The sequence below is a fragment of the Juglans microcarpa x Juglans regia genome, chromosome 4D (genome assembly GCF_004785595.1).
Source record: "Juglans microcarpa x Juglans regia isolate MS1-56 chromosome 4D, Jm3101_v1.0, whole genome shotgun sequence".
In the NCBI taxonomy this organism is placed as follows: domain Eukaryota; kingdom Viridiplantae; phylum Streptophyta; class Magnoliopsida; order Fagales; family Juglandaceae; genus Juglans; species Juglans microcarpa x Juglans regia.
Window position 1 is genome coordinate 2,148,828 of NC_054600.1, and position 17,035 is coordinate 2,165,862.

Sequence of the window (17,035 nt, forward strand, 5' to 3'; positions counted from 1 at the left end):
ATCTACCATTCTCGTTCACTATGCAATCTGTGTCATTTCCATTGACTTATAGTTGTGGAGCATACATCATCATATCAAATCACTAACAAATATACCCAAACGGCACTCAAAAATTCTGCTTCTTTTTCCATGAGACTTGAGTTGTTATGAATTCTAAATACGAGTAGACAGTATTATTCGTACTGGGTATTGAAGTTTTCCTTTTATCTTTTACTTGCTTGTTAGAAAATTGAATTGATTGGATTGAAATTCAAGAAAATTGTTGAAACAGATGAGACACTGATAAGTGCATGGCTTGGCTTTCATTGACATAGAGAGCAATGGAATTAGCCGCCAAAATAGAAAGCCCATTACATACATCTCATCTGATTCGCGTTTTAGCAAAGGTGGATAAGGGCCAACAACTTTCAAACACATGATATCCTTTTTTCTGGAATATATTCTGCATTTTCAGCGACTTTTTCTAGTACTCAGACTAATGGCAAGTTGAGCGCACATCGTGGACTGCTTCTACTGAGATGTTCAAGAAAGTTATAGGAAAGTGTATCACTCAAACTTTGAATGGCCTAAGTAGTAACGCATTTAAATTATCAGAATTTGATGAGACTCGTAAGCGGAAGAGATGCATACGAAGGATACTTTGCAGCATTTATTGAATATTTAATATTTTTTAAAATAATGTACAGGAAGAATAATAAATATTATAAAACGCGTTTCATATATCTATCCGTCTCACTAGAGAATTAGGCTTCGTTTGAATACTAAGAATATCTCAATTGATCTATAAATAGTAATAAAATAATTTATTAATATAATGAAATTGTAACAAAGTAGTCCGAAAATATCTAAAAATAGTTTAAGGCCCTTAAGATCCTCAAATTCAGACGTATAATAATTTAAGTAGATTTATTTGCTTACGAGTTTGTGGCCTTAAGCTCCGTTTGAATGCTAAAAGTATCTCAAATAAGTGAAATAATTTGTAAATATAAATTAAATAGTCTTAAAATATTTGAAAATACTTGTATTCCGTACAAGATCTAAGGAATCCAACCATGTAATGGTATAATAGATTTCAGGCAAGGTATGGTAGAAAGACCTACTGGCCAAGAAATAAAGACCAGCAACATTGCAACCAAGTTTCTCACTTTTTCAGAAGACAAACCATGGAAATGGCAAATGTGAACAGTTGAATCTGATTATTTCTTGATTATTCAATTCCACCCTGCACATTCAATTTTCATTCCAAGGACCACAAGATTTCCTCGAATTGATAATATTTTTTTATAACAAGAAACACCGTGGAAACGGCAAATGTGAACAGGCGAACCTGCATAGTTCTTGATCAGTCAAAACCATGCATATTCAATCATCCCTATAAGTATCATGAGCTTTAGCTCTCTCCTTCCTCGTACCAACTCTGCAAATTCCTCAAGTCTTGCCTATATTATTGTAATTTGCTTACCTCTTGATTCAAGCAAGAGATGTTTCACTTCACAGATCTGAGTCTGTCAACTATGAAGTCATGTGGGGTAAGGCCGATCACAACCATTGAATCCGTAATCAATGGTGGGGATCGCTTTACATTAGTGCATAGTACTCGTCGTACTGTTCGACCCATATCTTTCATCAGCAACCAGCTTGGTTTTTCATTCATGAGAACTGATTTATTGCCATCGAGAGGCCTGAAAATCACCTCAACAGCCGACATGGACCAAACCCCACAAGGAGTTTCGGCACCCAAAGGAGCCAAATCCTCGCACAACACCGTGGAGGTGGCGAAAAACGACAGGTGGAACAAGAAAACAAAGATCAAAGGGACTGTGGTGCTGATGAAGAAGAACGTTTTGGACTTCAACGACTTTCATGCATCGGTTCTTGATCGTGTGCACGAGTTTTTGGGCCAAGGGGTCTCTCTGCAGCTAATCAGTGCTGATAATGTTGACCCAGGTGAGTTTGCGTTGTCTTCATACTTAGTTTACGAGCTTTAATGGTTCTTTTTCTTCTGTATTTTCTATCTTCAATTATTCGCCTTGGAAATGGTAGACATGGCATGTTAATTAGTAAAAAACTGAGCTCAGCAAATAAATGAGCTTAAGAATAAATAAAAAATGAATATTCATTGTAGGGAAGGAGGCTGTGAGAGCAAATCGTCACAGCCAGTATAATCTGTTTCTATTTTCCTCGGATGGGATTGACAGAAATAAATGTTCAAGAGTTTCACAGGAGACATTCAAGCCCAGGGGCTGTAGTGCTTTACTCTCAACCATGAGTCAACGACCAAAACTCCCAGTCAACTAGCTTTTTCTCATAGATTTTATTATTTGTTTTCCTCTATAAATATATATATATATATATATATATATTATAAAAAAATTCAATTTATAAGCAGATGTGGATGACATGTCTTCCATGCTAATAAGATGAGATTTGATTTGCGAGAAAAATTTAAAAATCTAATTTATTGCATATCAAATTTTGATATATTAATGGTGTAGAGAGTATATCTTCTAGACCAGCTCATAAGTAGAATAACACTTTTTTATATGGACTATATTGAGTTTAGGGCTTTTTTTTGTTTTTTGTTAGGCTTACCTAATTCTCATGGTAAGCCAGCATTGTATGAGACACATGAAGACCAAGTCAGAAAATTGAATCATTCAATGGATTAGAGGAGATATATCCTTTTGTCTAGAGCAGATCATTAATGAATGTTAAGGACAGTGATTATGGACCTACCAAGGCTTGAAAGATGCAGCAAGTGACTTTTATTTAAGGGTTCGATTCTAATGCATCAAAGACAGTGCTTAAAATATTTATTGTCAAAGGCAAGTTGTTGTACAAAACGGCTGTTCAGAAAACTGGTTAGGAAAGCTTCGTCAACCTAACCAGTTTGAGCTGGACTAATATGGTGTGGTAAATGTTAAAGCTAATCCTATCGATAGTTATGAATATTCTGCATCTCATCTGATCAGGCAGGAGCCAAATTTAGCCCAATTTGGTGGATTTTATTCATTAGCAAAGGACCTTGGGATTTTCTCTTTTTCTTGCAATACATAAATTAAAAGATAATAAATAGGAAACAAATTAGATGAATTTCAATAGTTGATGATTTATCAGCTTCTTGATGATTATGCCACTAAATTAAGTTTTGATGTATTGTGTAGAAAATAGGTTACAAGGCAAACTTGGAAAGCCAGCATATTTGGAAGATTGGATTACCACAATCACCCCCTTAACTGCAGGCGAATCTGCCTTCAAGGTTACCTTTAATTGGGACAATGAGATTGGGGTTCCGGGGGCATTTCTGATAAGAAATAATCATCATAGTGAGTTCTACCTTAGAAGTGTCACGCTTGAAGATGTTCCGGGACAAGGTCAGATCCACTTTGTGTGCAACTCATGGGTTTACCCTGCAGATAAATACAAGAAAGATCGCATTTTCTTCGTTAACAAGGTAATTGTTTGTATTAAGAAGCATAAATGTCTACAAACATGGTGGTTAGTTAAATAGTATGTGTGCAACTCTACTGATCTAAACAAAAAAACTAAATTGGTATGGAATCATCAAAAATAGAAAATCAGATAGCATGTTGTTGAAACTTGAGATGCATAGCCTAAAAGCCAAACTAAAATCTGTCTGATACTAGTTTTATATATTCAAGAGCAGTCTGTGCTGGCTTTCTTTTGCTTAGTTAGCATAGGTGAGATTGCGGCTTTAATGTTTAAGCTCATGAAAAATATGTGTAGACATATCTTCCAAGTGAAACACCAGCACCACTACGCAAGTACAGAGAAGAAGAACTATTGAACTTGAGAGGAGATGGAAGGGGGGAGCTCCAAGAATGGGACAGAGTCTATGACTATGCTTACTACAATGATTTGGGAAGTCCCGACAAGGGTCCAAAATATGTGCGTCCAGTTCTTGGAGGGTCTAGTGAGTACCCTTATCCTCGCAGGGGAAGAACTGGCCGACCACCAACAAAGACAGGTTAGACATTAAAATTTTTTCAGTCATTTCTTGTTTAGCAGCAAGAAATCACACACAAAACATCTTGGAAATACTCGACTTTTTTTGTTCTTTCTTCTTTTGTGTGAGTATAATTGTGTCGGGAGGGTGGTTTTGCAGTTGGGACAATGCAGGAAAAAAAAGGCTATAGAATGTTGTCATTTAAGAGTTATCTTCATTCATGTATAGTTTGGGAATCAATCCTGTTAACGATTTATTAAGAGGAATCAAATTTTGAATTTGTGCCATTTCAATTCATTGATAGAGAATGATGTAGATTTTGTTAGGTATTGATGTTGTTATTTATAAGGTTTCTATTATTATCTCAACAGATCCCAATACCGAGAGCAGGCTGAACCTTCTTATGAGCATAAACATCTACGTCCCAAGAGATGAAAGATTTGGTCACTTGAAGATGTCAGACTTCCTTGCTTACGCACTGAAAGGAATAGCTCAGTTCCTCAAACCTGAGCTAGAAGATCTAGTTGACAGCACCCCCAATGAGTTTGACAGCATACAAGATATACTCAAACTCTATGATGGAGGGATTGAGCTCCCCAACGGTTTGCTTGAGAATATAAGGGACAAGATCCCTGCAGAGATGCTCAAGGAAATCTTCCGAACCGATGGTGAAGGACTCCTTAAATTCCCAGTGCCTCAAGTGATTAAAGGTACTTTATACATCAGTAACATTGCAAGGCACCCAAAATTTTGATTGAAAAGGACACTAATGGCTTCCTGCTTCTTTATTGGGGGGGTGTATCCTTTGCCTCAATGCAGTGACTTATTGAATCCTATTTGCTTTCACTTCAATTTGGTTCTTTTAATGATTGGAGCAGAGGATAGGTTTGCTTGGAGGACTGATGAAGAATTTGCTAGAGAAATGCTGGCTGGAGTAAACCCTGTCATCATTCGTCTTCTCCAAGTATACTTAAAGCTTTCATTATTAATTGTCTTTGACTCATTGAACACGCAACATAAGGGAAAATTGATGAAAATCAGAAGAAGTTTTGAAATCCATATTTTGAATTTCGATGTTTGGTTTCTTTTCCTCTATTTTCTCAATGGCTAAACCAAGGTCATGGTTTTTTATCCTTGAGCATAAACAATTATAATTTACCTGCAGGAATTCCCCCATCAAGCAAGTTGGATAGTAAAACATATGGTGATCAAACCAGTACAATAACCAACGACCACATAGAAAAGTACTTAAATGGGCTCACCGTATATGAGGTAATGTTACTAGATTATTTTTTCACCAGAGTCTGTAGTTATTCCGCATTTAATATATTAACAGAATCTATTCTGTTAAACAGGCAATCGAGAACAAGAAGCTATTCATATTAGATCACCATGATGCACTGATGCCATATCTGAGGAGGATAAACAAGACTTCCACAAAGATTTATGCCAGCAGGACACTCCTTTTCTTGAAAGAGGATGGGACTTTGAAGCCATTGGCGATTGAATTAAGCTTGCCTCGTCCTGAGGGAGACCAATTTGGAGCCATTAGCAAAGTATACACCCCAGCAGAAGAAGGTGTCCAAAGCTACATTTGGCAACTGGCTAAAGCTTATGTTGCTGTCAATGACTCTGGCTATCATCAGCTCATCAGCCACTGGTATGATTTTGTAAAAGAAAGTACACTAAATAATTTCAATCCATACTTTCATATGGGTTTTGAATATCTTTCATTTTGATCACAGGTTGCAAACCCATGCAGCAATGGAACCATTCATAATAGCAACCAATAGGCAGTTGAGCGTGCTTCACCCAATTCATAAACTGCTGCATCCACATTTCCGTGACACTATGAATGTAAATGCATTAGCCCGGCAGGTCCTCATCAATGCTGGTGGTGCCCTGGAGCACACGGTATTTCCAGCTGAATATACCATGGAGATGTCATCAGTAGTTTATAAAGACTGGGTTTTTCCTGAGCAAGCTCTCCCTTCTGATCTCATCAAAAGGTATATCTTATTGTCCAGAAAGTTGTGGCAAAATTCATGGTTCATATGGCTTGAGAAGTAGTAACTCAAAAAAAATATAAACGCATTGTCAACATATTAATCATTGAGACAACTACTAACAAAACGGGTACCTAGCTAAACTACATAAGAATGTTTTGGTGAAGATTGAGCAAATAAGGGACTAGGATCTGGGTAAATATTGTGGAAATGGTCTAAACTAAACTGAAAAATTGAACTTATAAATGCTCATGATCATATCACAACAACATGCTTCTTTTCTATACTCAGAGGAATGGCAGTTAAGGATGTGAATTCCCCACATGGTGTCCGCCTACTGATAGAGGATTACCCTTATGCTGTTGATGGGTTGGAAATCTGGTCAGCAATCGAAGCATGGGTTGAAGAGTACTGCTCCTTCTATTACCAGACCGATGAAATGGTCCAAAATGACTCTGAACTGCAGTCCTGGTGGAAGGAACTCAGAGAGGAGGGTCACGGCGACAAGAAAGATGAGCCCTGGTGGCCAAAAATGCAGACACGCAAAGAGCTAATAGAAACATGCACTACCATCATATGGATAGCTTCAGCCCTCCATGCTGCTATCAACTTTGGACAGTACCCTTTTGGAGGCTACCCTCCAAACCGCCCAGCAATGAGCCTTCAGTTCATGCCTGAGGAAGGCACTCCTGATTATGAAGAGCTTAAGACAAACCCTGATAGAGCTTTCTTGAAAAGATTTACTTCCCAGCTACTGACTGTTCTTGGCATTTCCCTTATAGAAGTATTGTCAAGGCATTCATCTGATGAGATTTATCTTGGGCAAAGAGACACTGTAGAGTGGACCTCAGACAACAAACCATTGGAAGCCTTTGAAAAACTTGGAAAGAAGCTGGCAGAAATTGAGGATAGAATAACAAGGAGGAACAAGGATAAAAAATTGAAAAACCGTGCTGGTCCTGTCAAGATGCCATACACTTTGCTCTATCCTTCTAGTCAAGAAGGACTAACTGGCAAGGGCATTCCCAACAGCGTCTCAATCTGAAGAGTTACCAAGTACCAACAGTTTCTACACTGTCCTAGCAGAGGGGAATGTTTTAATGTTTGGTTAAGATAAATCTTGATAATGTTTGTGAATTTTTCTTATTATGTATTGCCTTTTAGATTTTGTGAAAGTAAATAAAAAATTTTGAATAAAAAATTTATTTGAAATAGTTTTGTGTTGGAACTTGTGAAGATAGATAGGTAGAGAGTTGAAAAGTTATTTTATTTTTTATACTTTTTACTTAAATTTAGGCAGATGATTAAATAAAATTTGTGAAAATTAAAAATATAATTTTTTTCGAAATTGAAAGATGTTTGGATTTATATGAATTTTTTTTAAAATAAAAAATAAAAATTAATTAGCTGCCAAAATCTTTGAATAATCTATGCCAGAGGTTCTCTCCCCCAATGTAAGGCTTCGTTTGTTTTACAAATGAGATAAAAATTGAATAAAATATTGTTAGAATATATTTTTTTAATATTATTTTTATTTTAGGATTTAAAAAAATTGAATTGTTTATTTTATTTTATATAAGAATTTGACAAAATTATAACAATTAAATGTGACAATTAAAAGTCCATTGTCACGTTGAATGCTTTTTTTTTTTTTTTTTAGATAGCGTTGAATGCTATCTAATACTTCTTATAATTTTTGGTAAGCATGGAGTTTTATTTTTGTAAATCCACGCCATTCTCTCTCTTGACACGTAAGATTTTTAGAAACTCAGAAGTATTATTATAGATAAATTGAAAAACCATGCCATCCCTTCTCTATTCTCGGTGAAATAAAATTTTCTTTTACTTCCATCTTATCATATTATTTTAGTTCTGTTAAATTGAGTTAAAAAAATTGAATTCTTTATGAATAGTAATAAATTAAGATGATGGAGTAAGTTTTTGTATAGCTTACTTAAGATAAATTTAAATGTGTTTGAATATTAAAATAAGTTTAAATATATTTATAAGAAGTTAAAAAATATTATGGGTCTCACGTGTAAAGAGATATTGAGTTAAAAAACGTTATAAGTATTACGTGTAAAGAGATTTTAAGTTGATATGAGTTTCATAATTTAAAACTTGAGTATTTAAATGTTAGATTCAACTTAAAATTAGACTAAATTACTCAAGTTCAAAGTTCCAAACCAACACTTTAGGGGTCATCTGTTTTGATTATATTCATGACTTCTATCTTTCTTTTTTACTACAAAAATAGGACATTTTCGTAAAAATCAAAATACATAACCATGCCCTCCCACTATTATTATAAAATAAGGATATACCATTTAAAGTACAAATAAACTATTTCCTCCTCTACTTATATCCAAAGATTCAAACCAGTCCTATAAAATTCTTAACACCTGTCTACTATTAGCATTTTATGATATTCTTATAATCAAAAGTCAGATATAAGAAATTAATAAAAACCAAGTATCAGGTTGGTTTGGATTAAGAGAAGAGATAAGATAATTTTAAATAAAAGATAAAAATTAAAAAAAAAATTGTTAAAAATTAAAAAAAAAATATTGTTAGAATATAGATTTTTAATATTATTATTTTTTTAGATTTGAAAAAGTTGAATTGTTTATTATATTTTGTGTAAAAATTTAAAAAAATTGTAATTAGAGATGAGATAAGATGAAACACTTTCTAAATATGAACGGTGCTTAAAACTTCTTTTTTTTTTTTTTTTTTTTTTTTGTAGATATTGATATGTATCTCAGATCAATCATAAAAAAACAAATTGCTTTTGATATTTTATCATATCAATAATTTTACACAGATATTATAGTTAAGTATTGATCTAGCTAATTTAATATATTATATAGCTAATTTAATATATTATATATATATATACTTATTATTTTAATAATTTATATAAATACTATTATACGGACAATATAAAACCTAGGAAAAATGCTATTTTGCCCATTCATTTGCCCCTCATTTTGACATCTCATGTATTTTAATTTTTTTATTTAATTATTAAGGAAGTAACTATTAGTGTATTGATATTTTTTATATTTTTAAAAATATTTTAAATGATTAAAAAAATGAATACAAAATTAAAAAAAGAAAAAAAAAAACTTTAAACTAGCGGTAAAATAGAGAGGTGCACTCTCAACGACAGAATAGCAATGCTCAAAACCCAAACTTGCCAATGGGAGCACATAGGATTGGAAAAATATGTAAATTACAACCACAAGACAACTGCATTTTCGAAAACAATGGTGACCAAAGTATTAACACTCCGTTTGGTTACGTAATTCAGATGAGATGAGATGTAATATTTTAAATAGTAATAAAATTTTTAAGTTAAGATGAGATGAAATAATTTTAAAAAAAATATATGTGTTTAAATAGTAATATGAAATGAGATAGTTTTTAATTTTTTAAATTTGAAATAAGTGTGGATAATAAAAAAGAAAAATCTTAGTAGCAGCCACTGTTTAGAGCATCCATCGCACACCTTACGTGTCGGCAGCACATTTTTTCCCCTCTCTCAGTTCACAACAGACTTTCCATATGAAATTATTTTCTTCCTCTCCCCCGCGTCGCCCAGCTCTCCTCCCTCCCCGTTACCCATCCATCTTCTTTTGTTCATCTCCCCCCACCGCGTCGCCCCCCACCCCCGTTGGTTGCCATCAACCCTCCCTCTGCCTATCTTCTGATTGCACAGTTTGAATACCACTTATTTCTACTAAAGAGATCTGCGACCAGCGCAAGCAGTTTCCTGATCGATTGTAGAGCCAGAAAATCAATCGAGTCCAAAATCGCAAACACCCAAGAGTTATTACACTGCAACAAACACAAAGTAAGCACAATGAAAACCCTCAAACCCTTTTAAGTCAGCCATGGAAGAAGTGGCTACTAAGCTAGTGAATGTGGGGGGGCTTTATAGGACCGTGAGAGATGGTTGAATGGGGAATGCTTTTCTGTGAGAGGACCGACCGATTTATTGTGGGAAAGGGCGTGAAAAGCTTTTTATTAGAAGGCGGGGTCAGCCCCATGTGGGCGCCCCTCCATCTAATATCTCTCACTCGCACACAGTGGGCATGACCCCAGGTCAGCATCTCTCTAATGTTCTCAATCTTGTTCATACAAATAAATAGGCCGTGCGACCACCAAGCACATCTGTAGAAAGGAGGGAGTACATACACCAAATCTCTCCCAGAGAAGACCAGCATAGTAACATCCCTAAAGTGTCTGGTCATGTCCTAGACTTATTCGATCGCATCAAGATCAAGCATTTTCGAACCCTCTTGAGTTAAAAAAAAACTCAGAACAATGCTTGACTACCTCCAAATATTTCAATGTGTTCACAATCTTTAGCCACTACCAAGATGTAGCGTCATTTGTATGACGTCAGCAAACACTATCGAAGATACGATATCGAAGAGTCTTCCCTTTACACTCATATCACTCAATTTTGGTCGAACTGCTTTCCCAACAATGCCTCTTTAGACCGTATCAATCATGGCCATAGACAGCATGCCAAAGTAGCAAACATCACAACCTCCATCTCGTGACATAGTCAAAAGTAAAGGACATTTTTTAAGAAATGAGACTCACACAGTGAGAAAGAGGGAAACATTTTACTCACTTACTCATATGGTCGTATAAGCACATATAGTATGAAACACATGCTACGGTGGATTTCTCTTTCTCAAAGAGCATATGTCTATATCAACACCGTACAGATCTCAGTCTAGCCGCTCCTTAAGCGTCTAACCCGAATTCCTCAATTTGCACGTCTCCAAGGCGTCAAAGAGGAACTCGCATCTGGCTTACTACAGGTTACATGGATGGTGGGGTAACCCATGCATAGTCCTATCAATGGACCTCATCTTAGCTCCCACTAAGGCGACATAACTTTGTGTCAACCAACTTATCCCTTTGGACAAGTACCTAGGGACACAATGTCTCATCTTTACTCACTACTTAAGCGCTAGAGGCGATTGCTCGTGTGAGTGAGCCGATCTAAGCCTGTTGACATATCTTGTGTATGTGTATTAAAAACAATACGATAAAGACAAGAACTGAATCATATTGTATTAATATCTCAAAGGAAATGTTACATCTTTATGTCATTTAAAACACAAATTACATTTATAGTCTACGCAGTCCTAGATTCCTAACATGAGCGTCGAAGACATCTCTTGCTATAGGCTTCGTTAAGGGATCAGCAACCATGCGACTCGTAGAAAGATGTTTCAGAACCACTTCCTTTTGCGCTATCATGTCTCTGATGTAGTGATATTTGATATCTATGTGTTTGGTTCTTCCATGATACTTTGAGTCCTTAGCATATGCGAGAGCTGCCATGCTGTCGCAGAATATTGTCACCGGATCTGAAGTATCCGTGTCAATGTCTAAATGCTTGAGGAACCTCCGTAACCAAACAGCTTCTTGAACTGCTGCAGAACAAGCTATGTATTCTGCCTCCATGGTGGATAAAGCTATACAGGGTTGTCTCTTGCTGCTCCACGTAATGGCGCCTTGGTTGAGCAGAAAGACATACCCAGTGGTTGATTTGACCTCATCTAGGTCACTGCCCCAATCGGCATCACTGTAACCTCCTAGCTGCAAATCTGAACCCTGATAGCACAGCACATAGTCCGCAGTTCCCTTGAGATATCGCATAATCTTTTTGACCGCTTTCCAGTGAGCTAGTCCGGGGTTTGATTGGAATCTACTCACTAAGCCAACTGCATAGCATATGTCAGGTCGAGTACACATCATTGCATACATCAGACTACCCACAGCATTAGCATAAGGGACACGAGCCATCTTTTCCTTTTCTTTTTGAGTCTTAGGACACATCACTTTAGACAAGTTCTCGCTCCTTCCAACAGGGGTGTCAATGGGTTTACATCCATTCATTAAGAAGCGCTCAAGGACTTTCTTTATGTAAGTCTGTTGAGACAAACACAAAAGTCTCTTTGAGCGATCTCTGTAGATCTTAACTCCCAAAATGTATTCTGCTTCTCCCATATCCTTCATCTCAAAATTGAAGGATAACCACTCTTTTGTGGCGACTATCAACCATTTATTATTTCCAGCTAGTAGTATGTCGTCAACATACAATGACAACATAATGAAACTCTTCTTAGACCTTTTGACATAAGCACAATGATCATCTGTGATCATCGTAAACCCATTCGAGAGAATGGCTCGATGGAATCTGAGGTACCATTGTCTAGATGATTGCTTTAGGCCATATATAGATCGTTTGAGCTTGCACACTTTGCGCTCTTGACCTTTGACCACAAAACCAGTTGGTTGATCCATATAGATCTCATCATCTAGTTCTCCATTGAGAAATGTTGTCTTAACGTCCATCTGGTAGAGTTCCAAATCCATGTTTGCTACTATAGCTAGAATCAGGCGAATTGAGGCAAACCTCACCACTGGTGAAAAAGTCTCCTCATAGTCTATACCTTCCTGTTAGGTATATCCTTTCGCCACTAAGCGAGCTTTGTACTTATCTATTGATCCATCCGACTTGCGTTTGACCTTAAGAACCCATTTGTTCCCAATAGTCTTACATCCTATTGGTAGATCAACCAGATCCCAGACCTGGTTAATCTTCATAGACTCAATCTCATCATTAAGAGTTTTCATCCACTCATCTTTTGTAGAAGATGAGAGAGCCTCATAAATTGTCATAGGCTCGTCATCATCATGCGGAGCTACCATAAAAGCTTCCCCTTCAATCTCAAAACGACGACCGGGAATACTTTCACGTGTGCTTCTATGCGGCTGAGGTTGTTGTGATTGATTGACAAGTGATGTGCTCCCACTCGGATTCAAATAATTTGTAGGAGCTTGAAGAATTTCTTCCTCATTCTCAACTAAATTCCTTGGAGCACTTTCTTCTTGTTCTACAATCTCATGAAGTTCTAAACTCCTATCAACCTCACCTCTACTTGGAAACTCATTTTCAATGAAATCCATATCTCGTGACTCAATCTCAGTCACACTTCCATCAGATTGTTCACCTATTAATACATACCCTTTAGAGTGTTCTGAGTACCTTATAAAGATACACTTCTTCCCTCTAGGGCCTAACTTCCTATACTTATGAGAAAGATTGTGAACAAAACCTGTTGAACCCCATGGCCGCAAGTTACTTAAATTGGGTTTCTCGCCGGTCCATAGTTCATATGGGGTGGAAGTTACTGATTTGGAGGGCACTCGGTTAAGAATGTAGGCAGCAGTCAAAAGTGCATCCCCCCAAAAAGAAATTGGTAGGTTTGCTTGCGCCATCATTGACCTAACCATCTCAAGCAGTGTTCGATTTCTCCTTTCCGCCACGCCATTTTGCTGGGGCGTATTCGGCATCGTCAACTGTCTTTTGATTCCTTTTTCATCACAGAGTCTTTTAAATTGCTCAGAGAGATATTCTCGTTCTCGGTCAGTTCTTAGAGCTTTTAAACTCTTGTCTAACTGATTCTCAACCATTCTTAGATATCGCCTAAAGCATTCCAATGCTTCAGACTTATGGGAGATTAAGTAGACATGACCGTAACGTGAGAAATCATCTATAAATGTGATGAAGTAGACAACTCCGTATCTTGCCCTCACACTCATTAGACCACAGATGTCTGAGTGGACTAATTGCAGTGGAAAAGATGCCCTTGTGGCTTTTCCAAACGGTTTTCTCTTAGCTTTTCCCATTAGACAATGTTCACATGTGGGTAAGATGACCTTAGCGAGATTGCCTATAAGACCTTCTCTAGCTAACCTAGTCATTCTATCTTGCCCTATATGGCCAAGCCTAGCATGCCATTTATATGAATCCAAATTATCAGATGTAGAAAGAAAAGCAATTGACTCATTTATATTTGAATAATCTAAATTCAATATCATAAAACCGTCTTGTAGAAAAGCATTGCCATAAAACACATGGCCCAAATAAAAGAAAACATAATTGTTTTCAAATACAATACAAAAACCAAATCTTAATAGAGTGACTACAGAAAGTAAGTTTCGTCGGATCTCGGGAGCGTATAGCACATTGTGAAGGAAAAGAGTGCGGCCACCCCGCAAGTCCAGCTTGTAGGTACCAAGTCCCAGTACCTCAACGCTAGCTCCATTCCCCACCTTGATATCACGACTCCTAGCTGGAATCCGGCGATACTCAACAAATCAAATTCTATCTCGCGCTATGTGTTCGGTCGCTCCTGAATCAACAGTCCACACAGGATAGGAGTGAGCAACCATCACATGGCTAGTTACAAAAACAATGCGAGAAAAGTCAGAGTGTACCTTCTTCGGCTCAGTGCAGTCACGAGCGAAGTGGCCATTCTTTTCACAATTGAAGCACTCTAATTTCGACTTGTTCTTCCCGCGCTTGCCCCTCTTGCTGCGCTGAGAAGTTCTGACACCTTCTTAATTTGTCCAGCAGCTACTCCATTCTTAGACTTCTTGCGCTTAGGCCTTGATGCCTTACGCGAACCAGAATCAGCCACATAGGCCGTGTGATTGGGCTTGGCAGCCTCTAGGTGCTCAGCCTCCAATTCCATGTGACGCGAGACATTATCAAAGTCTTTGATATTCTCGTTATGCGTCAGGTTCTGGCTCATATTCTCCCAAGAATTCGGCAGTGATCTTATCACTGCCTGGACTTGCTGTTCATCAGTCAGGTTGTTTCCTGCCGACTTAAGTTCGCGGATCATGGTTGACATAGCCCTAAGATGCTGCTTCATCGTGTGGTCAGAGCGCATCTTATATGAGTCAAACCTCATGGTTAACCCACGCAACCTAGTCGGTGCGCGCGCATAATAATGTTAAGCAGCATGCACAATGATCTAATGTGTGAGTTCGAGATCTATGACACTGCCCAAAGCATGTGGGAGGCTTTGAAGTTGAAGTTAGATGGAGGGGCGCCCACGTGGGGCTGACCCCTCCTGCTGGTCATGCATGGCTTTAAGCCATGCGTTACTTGTAACGTATGTAACGCATGGCTTAAAGCCATGCGTTATTGCCGTTACACAAGGCAATTGAAGGCTGGCCTATAAGGCCAGCCGTGCATAGGAGGACTATATATATAGTCCTCCTCAATTGTGTTTTTTGGCACCCATCTAAAAAAAAAATAGAAAAAAGACTCTCTCTCTTTTTGTTCTCTCTTGATAAAATACTTAGGCTGTGGATTTGTAAGTGTTACTCTAGTTCCATACTACGTAGTACACTTTCGCCACTAAAAAGAAACGCTTGGAGTTTATCAATCTGGAAAAATTTATGGAACAATTCTTTAAGCTGAGCTTGAGGTACTTTTCCGCTGTGCATTCTAACACTTTTATTAATGGCGGAACACCAACATCAAAAAGAGAGAACTTTTCGAGCTGTTAGCTTGGAAAGCAAGCTATGCTTGAATCTCCTTGATGAAGCTTCTTCAACTTGGGTCTAGTTCTCTGCCTACACTCTCTCTCTGACTCAATGTGTTTGTTTTTTCATTATTTTGGCTTTGGAAGGAAGATGAATTACTGCTCTGATACTTCCGTGTCTCTCTCTCTGGTTTGCGAAGCTCAGGGACGTGTGTTTTGTTTAAAAAAAAAAAAATGACAGCAGCCACGTATGCCTTCTTCAACGCCAATATTTTCTGCACCCACAAAAAACCGAAGTTGCAGATAGAGAAAAATATTTTTAGATGCTAGCGCGGCACAACTAGCTATTATTTGGTGATGGTTGAGGTGCGAGTTTTTGGTAGTTAGGTTGTGGTAGATATCTGAGCTTCGGCTTCCATGAATTTGAGAACTAAAATGGGTTTTTTTTCCATTTATGTTTATTTGAATTACGAATTTACGAGATTCTCTGTTGGTAAACGCAAGAGCATTCACATTGGTTTTCCATAAAATTTCTTATAATTTAATTAAAAAATACATTTCTTAAAATTCTTTCCTAAATTTTACTCATTTTTTAAAAACTTTCTACATTTCATTTCCTATCCATTCCCTATTTTATTAAAATAATATTTCTCTATTTTTTTTTATTATTTTTTTCTCTTTCATTTACAAATATAACTACTCAATATTTTTTTTTTATGTTTTAAACTATTACTCTAGTGAATATTTTAAATAAAAATTTAAATTTTTTTTAATATTTTTTTATATTTTCATAGTTATTTAAATTATTTTAAAAGTATTATTTAAAACTATAACAAATATGAATATGAAAGAAAATATAGATGATTGAAAGAAAAATTAATTTAATTGAAATGAATAAAATATTGATAAAAGTGATTTAAAGAATGAATAACGGTTCCCCAAATAGTGATTTAATGAATATGGGGAACCACTATTCATTCCCTAAACATTTTTCTTAAAATAGGGATTCGGATAGAATGAGGTTTTGAGAGTATTTCCTAAATTTTTCCTTAAATTATAAGGAAAAAGTGGTTTTAGGGAACCCAATAGGGATGCTCCTAAGGGACAAAGAACAAAGAAATAAAAAAAGAACGGGAAAAGAAGGCAAGTGGGTCCCATCTAAAACCAAATCCAACTAAACGTGTAAGGGACACGTAAGGTGTGCTACGGATCAGTCGTGAATAGTAGTTGCTCCGTAACACAGCTCGTTTGGATAGTGAGATAAGATGAAATAGTTTTTAATTTTTAAGATTTGAAAAATGTGTGGGTCCCACTATTGATTAGAGAGTCAAAAAGTATACTGTTCAATGTCAGTTTTTCACTATTCATTTAGTTTTGCAATGTTCACTATCAGTATTCATTATTTATTACTGTTTATTGAAATTGATGTTTTTAAAATTTAGAAATGAAATATAATGTGTTTGGATAGGAAAAATTAATGTATGATATAGATGAAATGAAAACATCTTATCTATATCGTGTAACTAAATTGGGTATAAGTTAGTTTAGTTTGAATAATGAGTTAAGATGAAATGAATTAAAATTAAAAAAAATTATTATTATTTTTTTAATATTTAAAAAATAAATTATTTATTATATTATGTAAAAAAATTATAATAATAAAATGATATGAAAAAGTGTCTTGCTAACCA

At 36.3% G+C, this 17,035-nt stretch overlaps 1 protein-coding gene across 1 annotated transcript; it reads left to right on the plus strand.

Moving 5' to 3' along the window:
* Positions 1-1,161: 1,161 nt before the first annotated feature.
* LOC121261668 (probable linoleate 9S-lipoxygenase 5) lies at positions 1,162-7,185 on the plus strand. Its single transcript, XM_041164137.1, has 9 exons — positions 1,162-1,947; positions 3,165-3,454; positions 3,748-3,988; positions 4,339-4,677; positions 4,846-4,935; positions 5,130-5,239; positions 5,323-5,627; positions 5,713-5,976; positions 6,265-7,185. Exons 1-9 carry the CDS (start codon positions 1,482-1,484, stop codon positions 7,016-7,018), a joined length of 2,859 nt encoding a protein of 952 aa, XP_041020071.1. The 5' UTR covers positions 1,162-1,481; the 3' UTR covers positions 7,019-7,185.
* Positions 7,186-17,035: the final 9,850 nt, after the last annotated feature.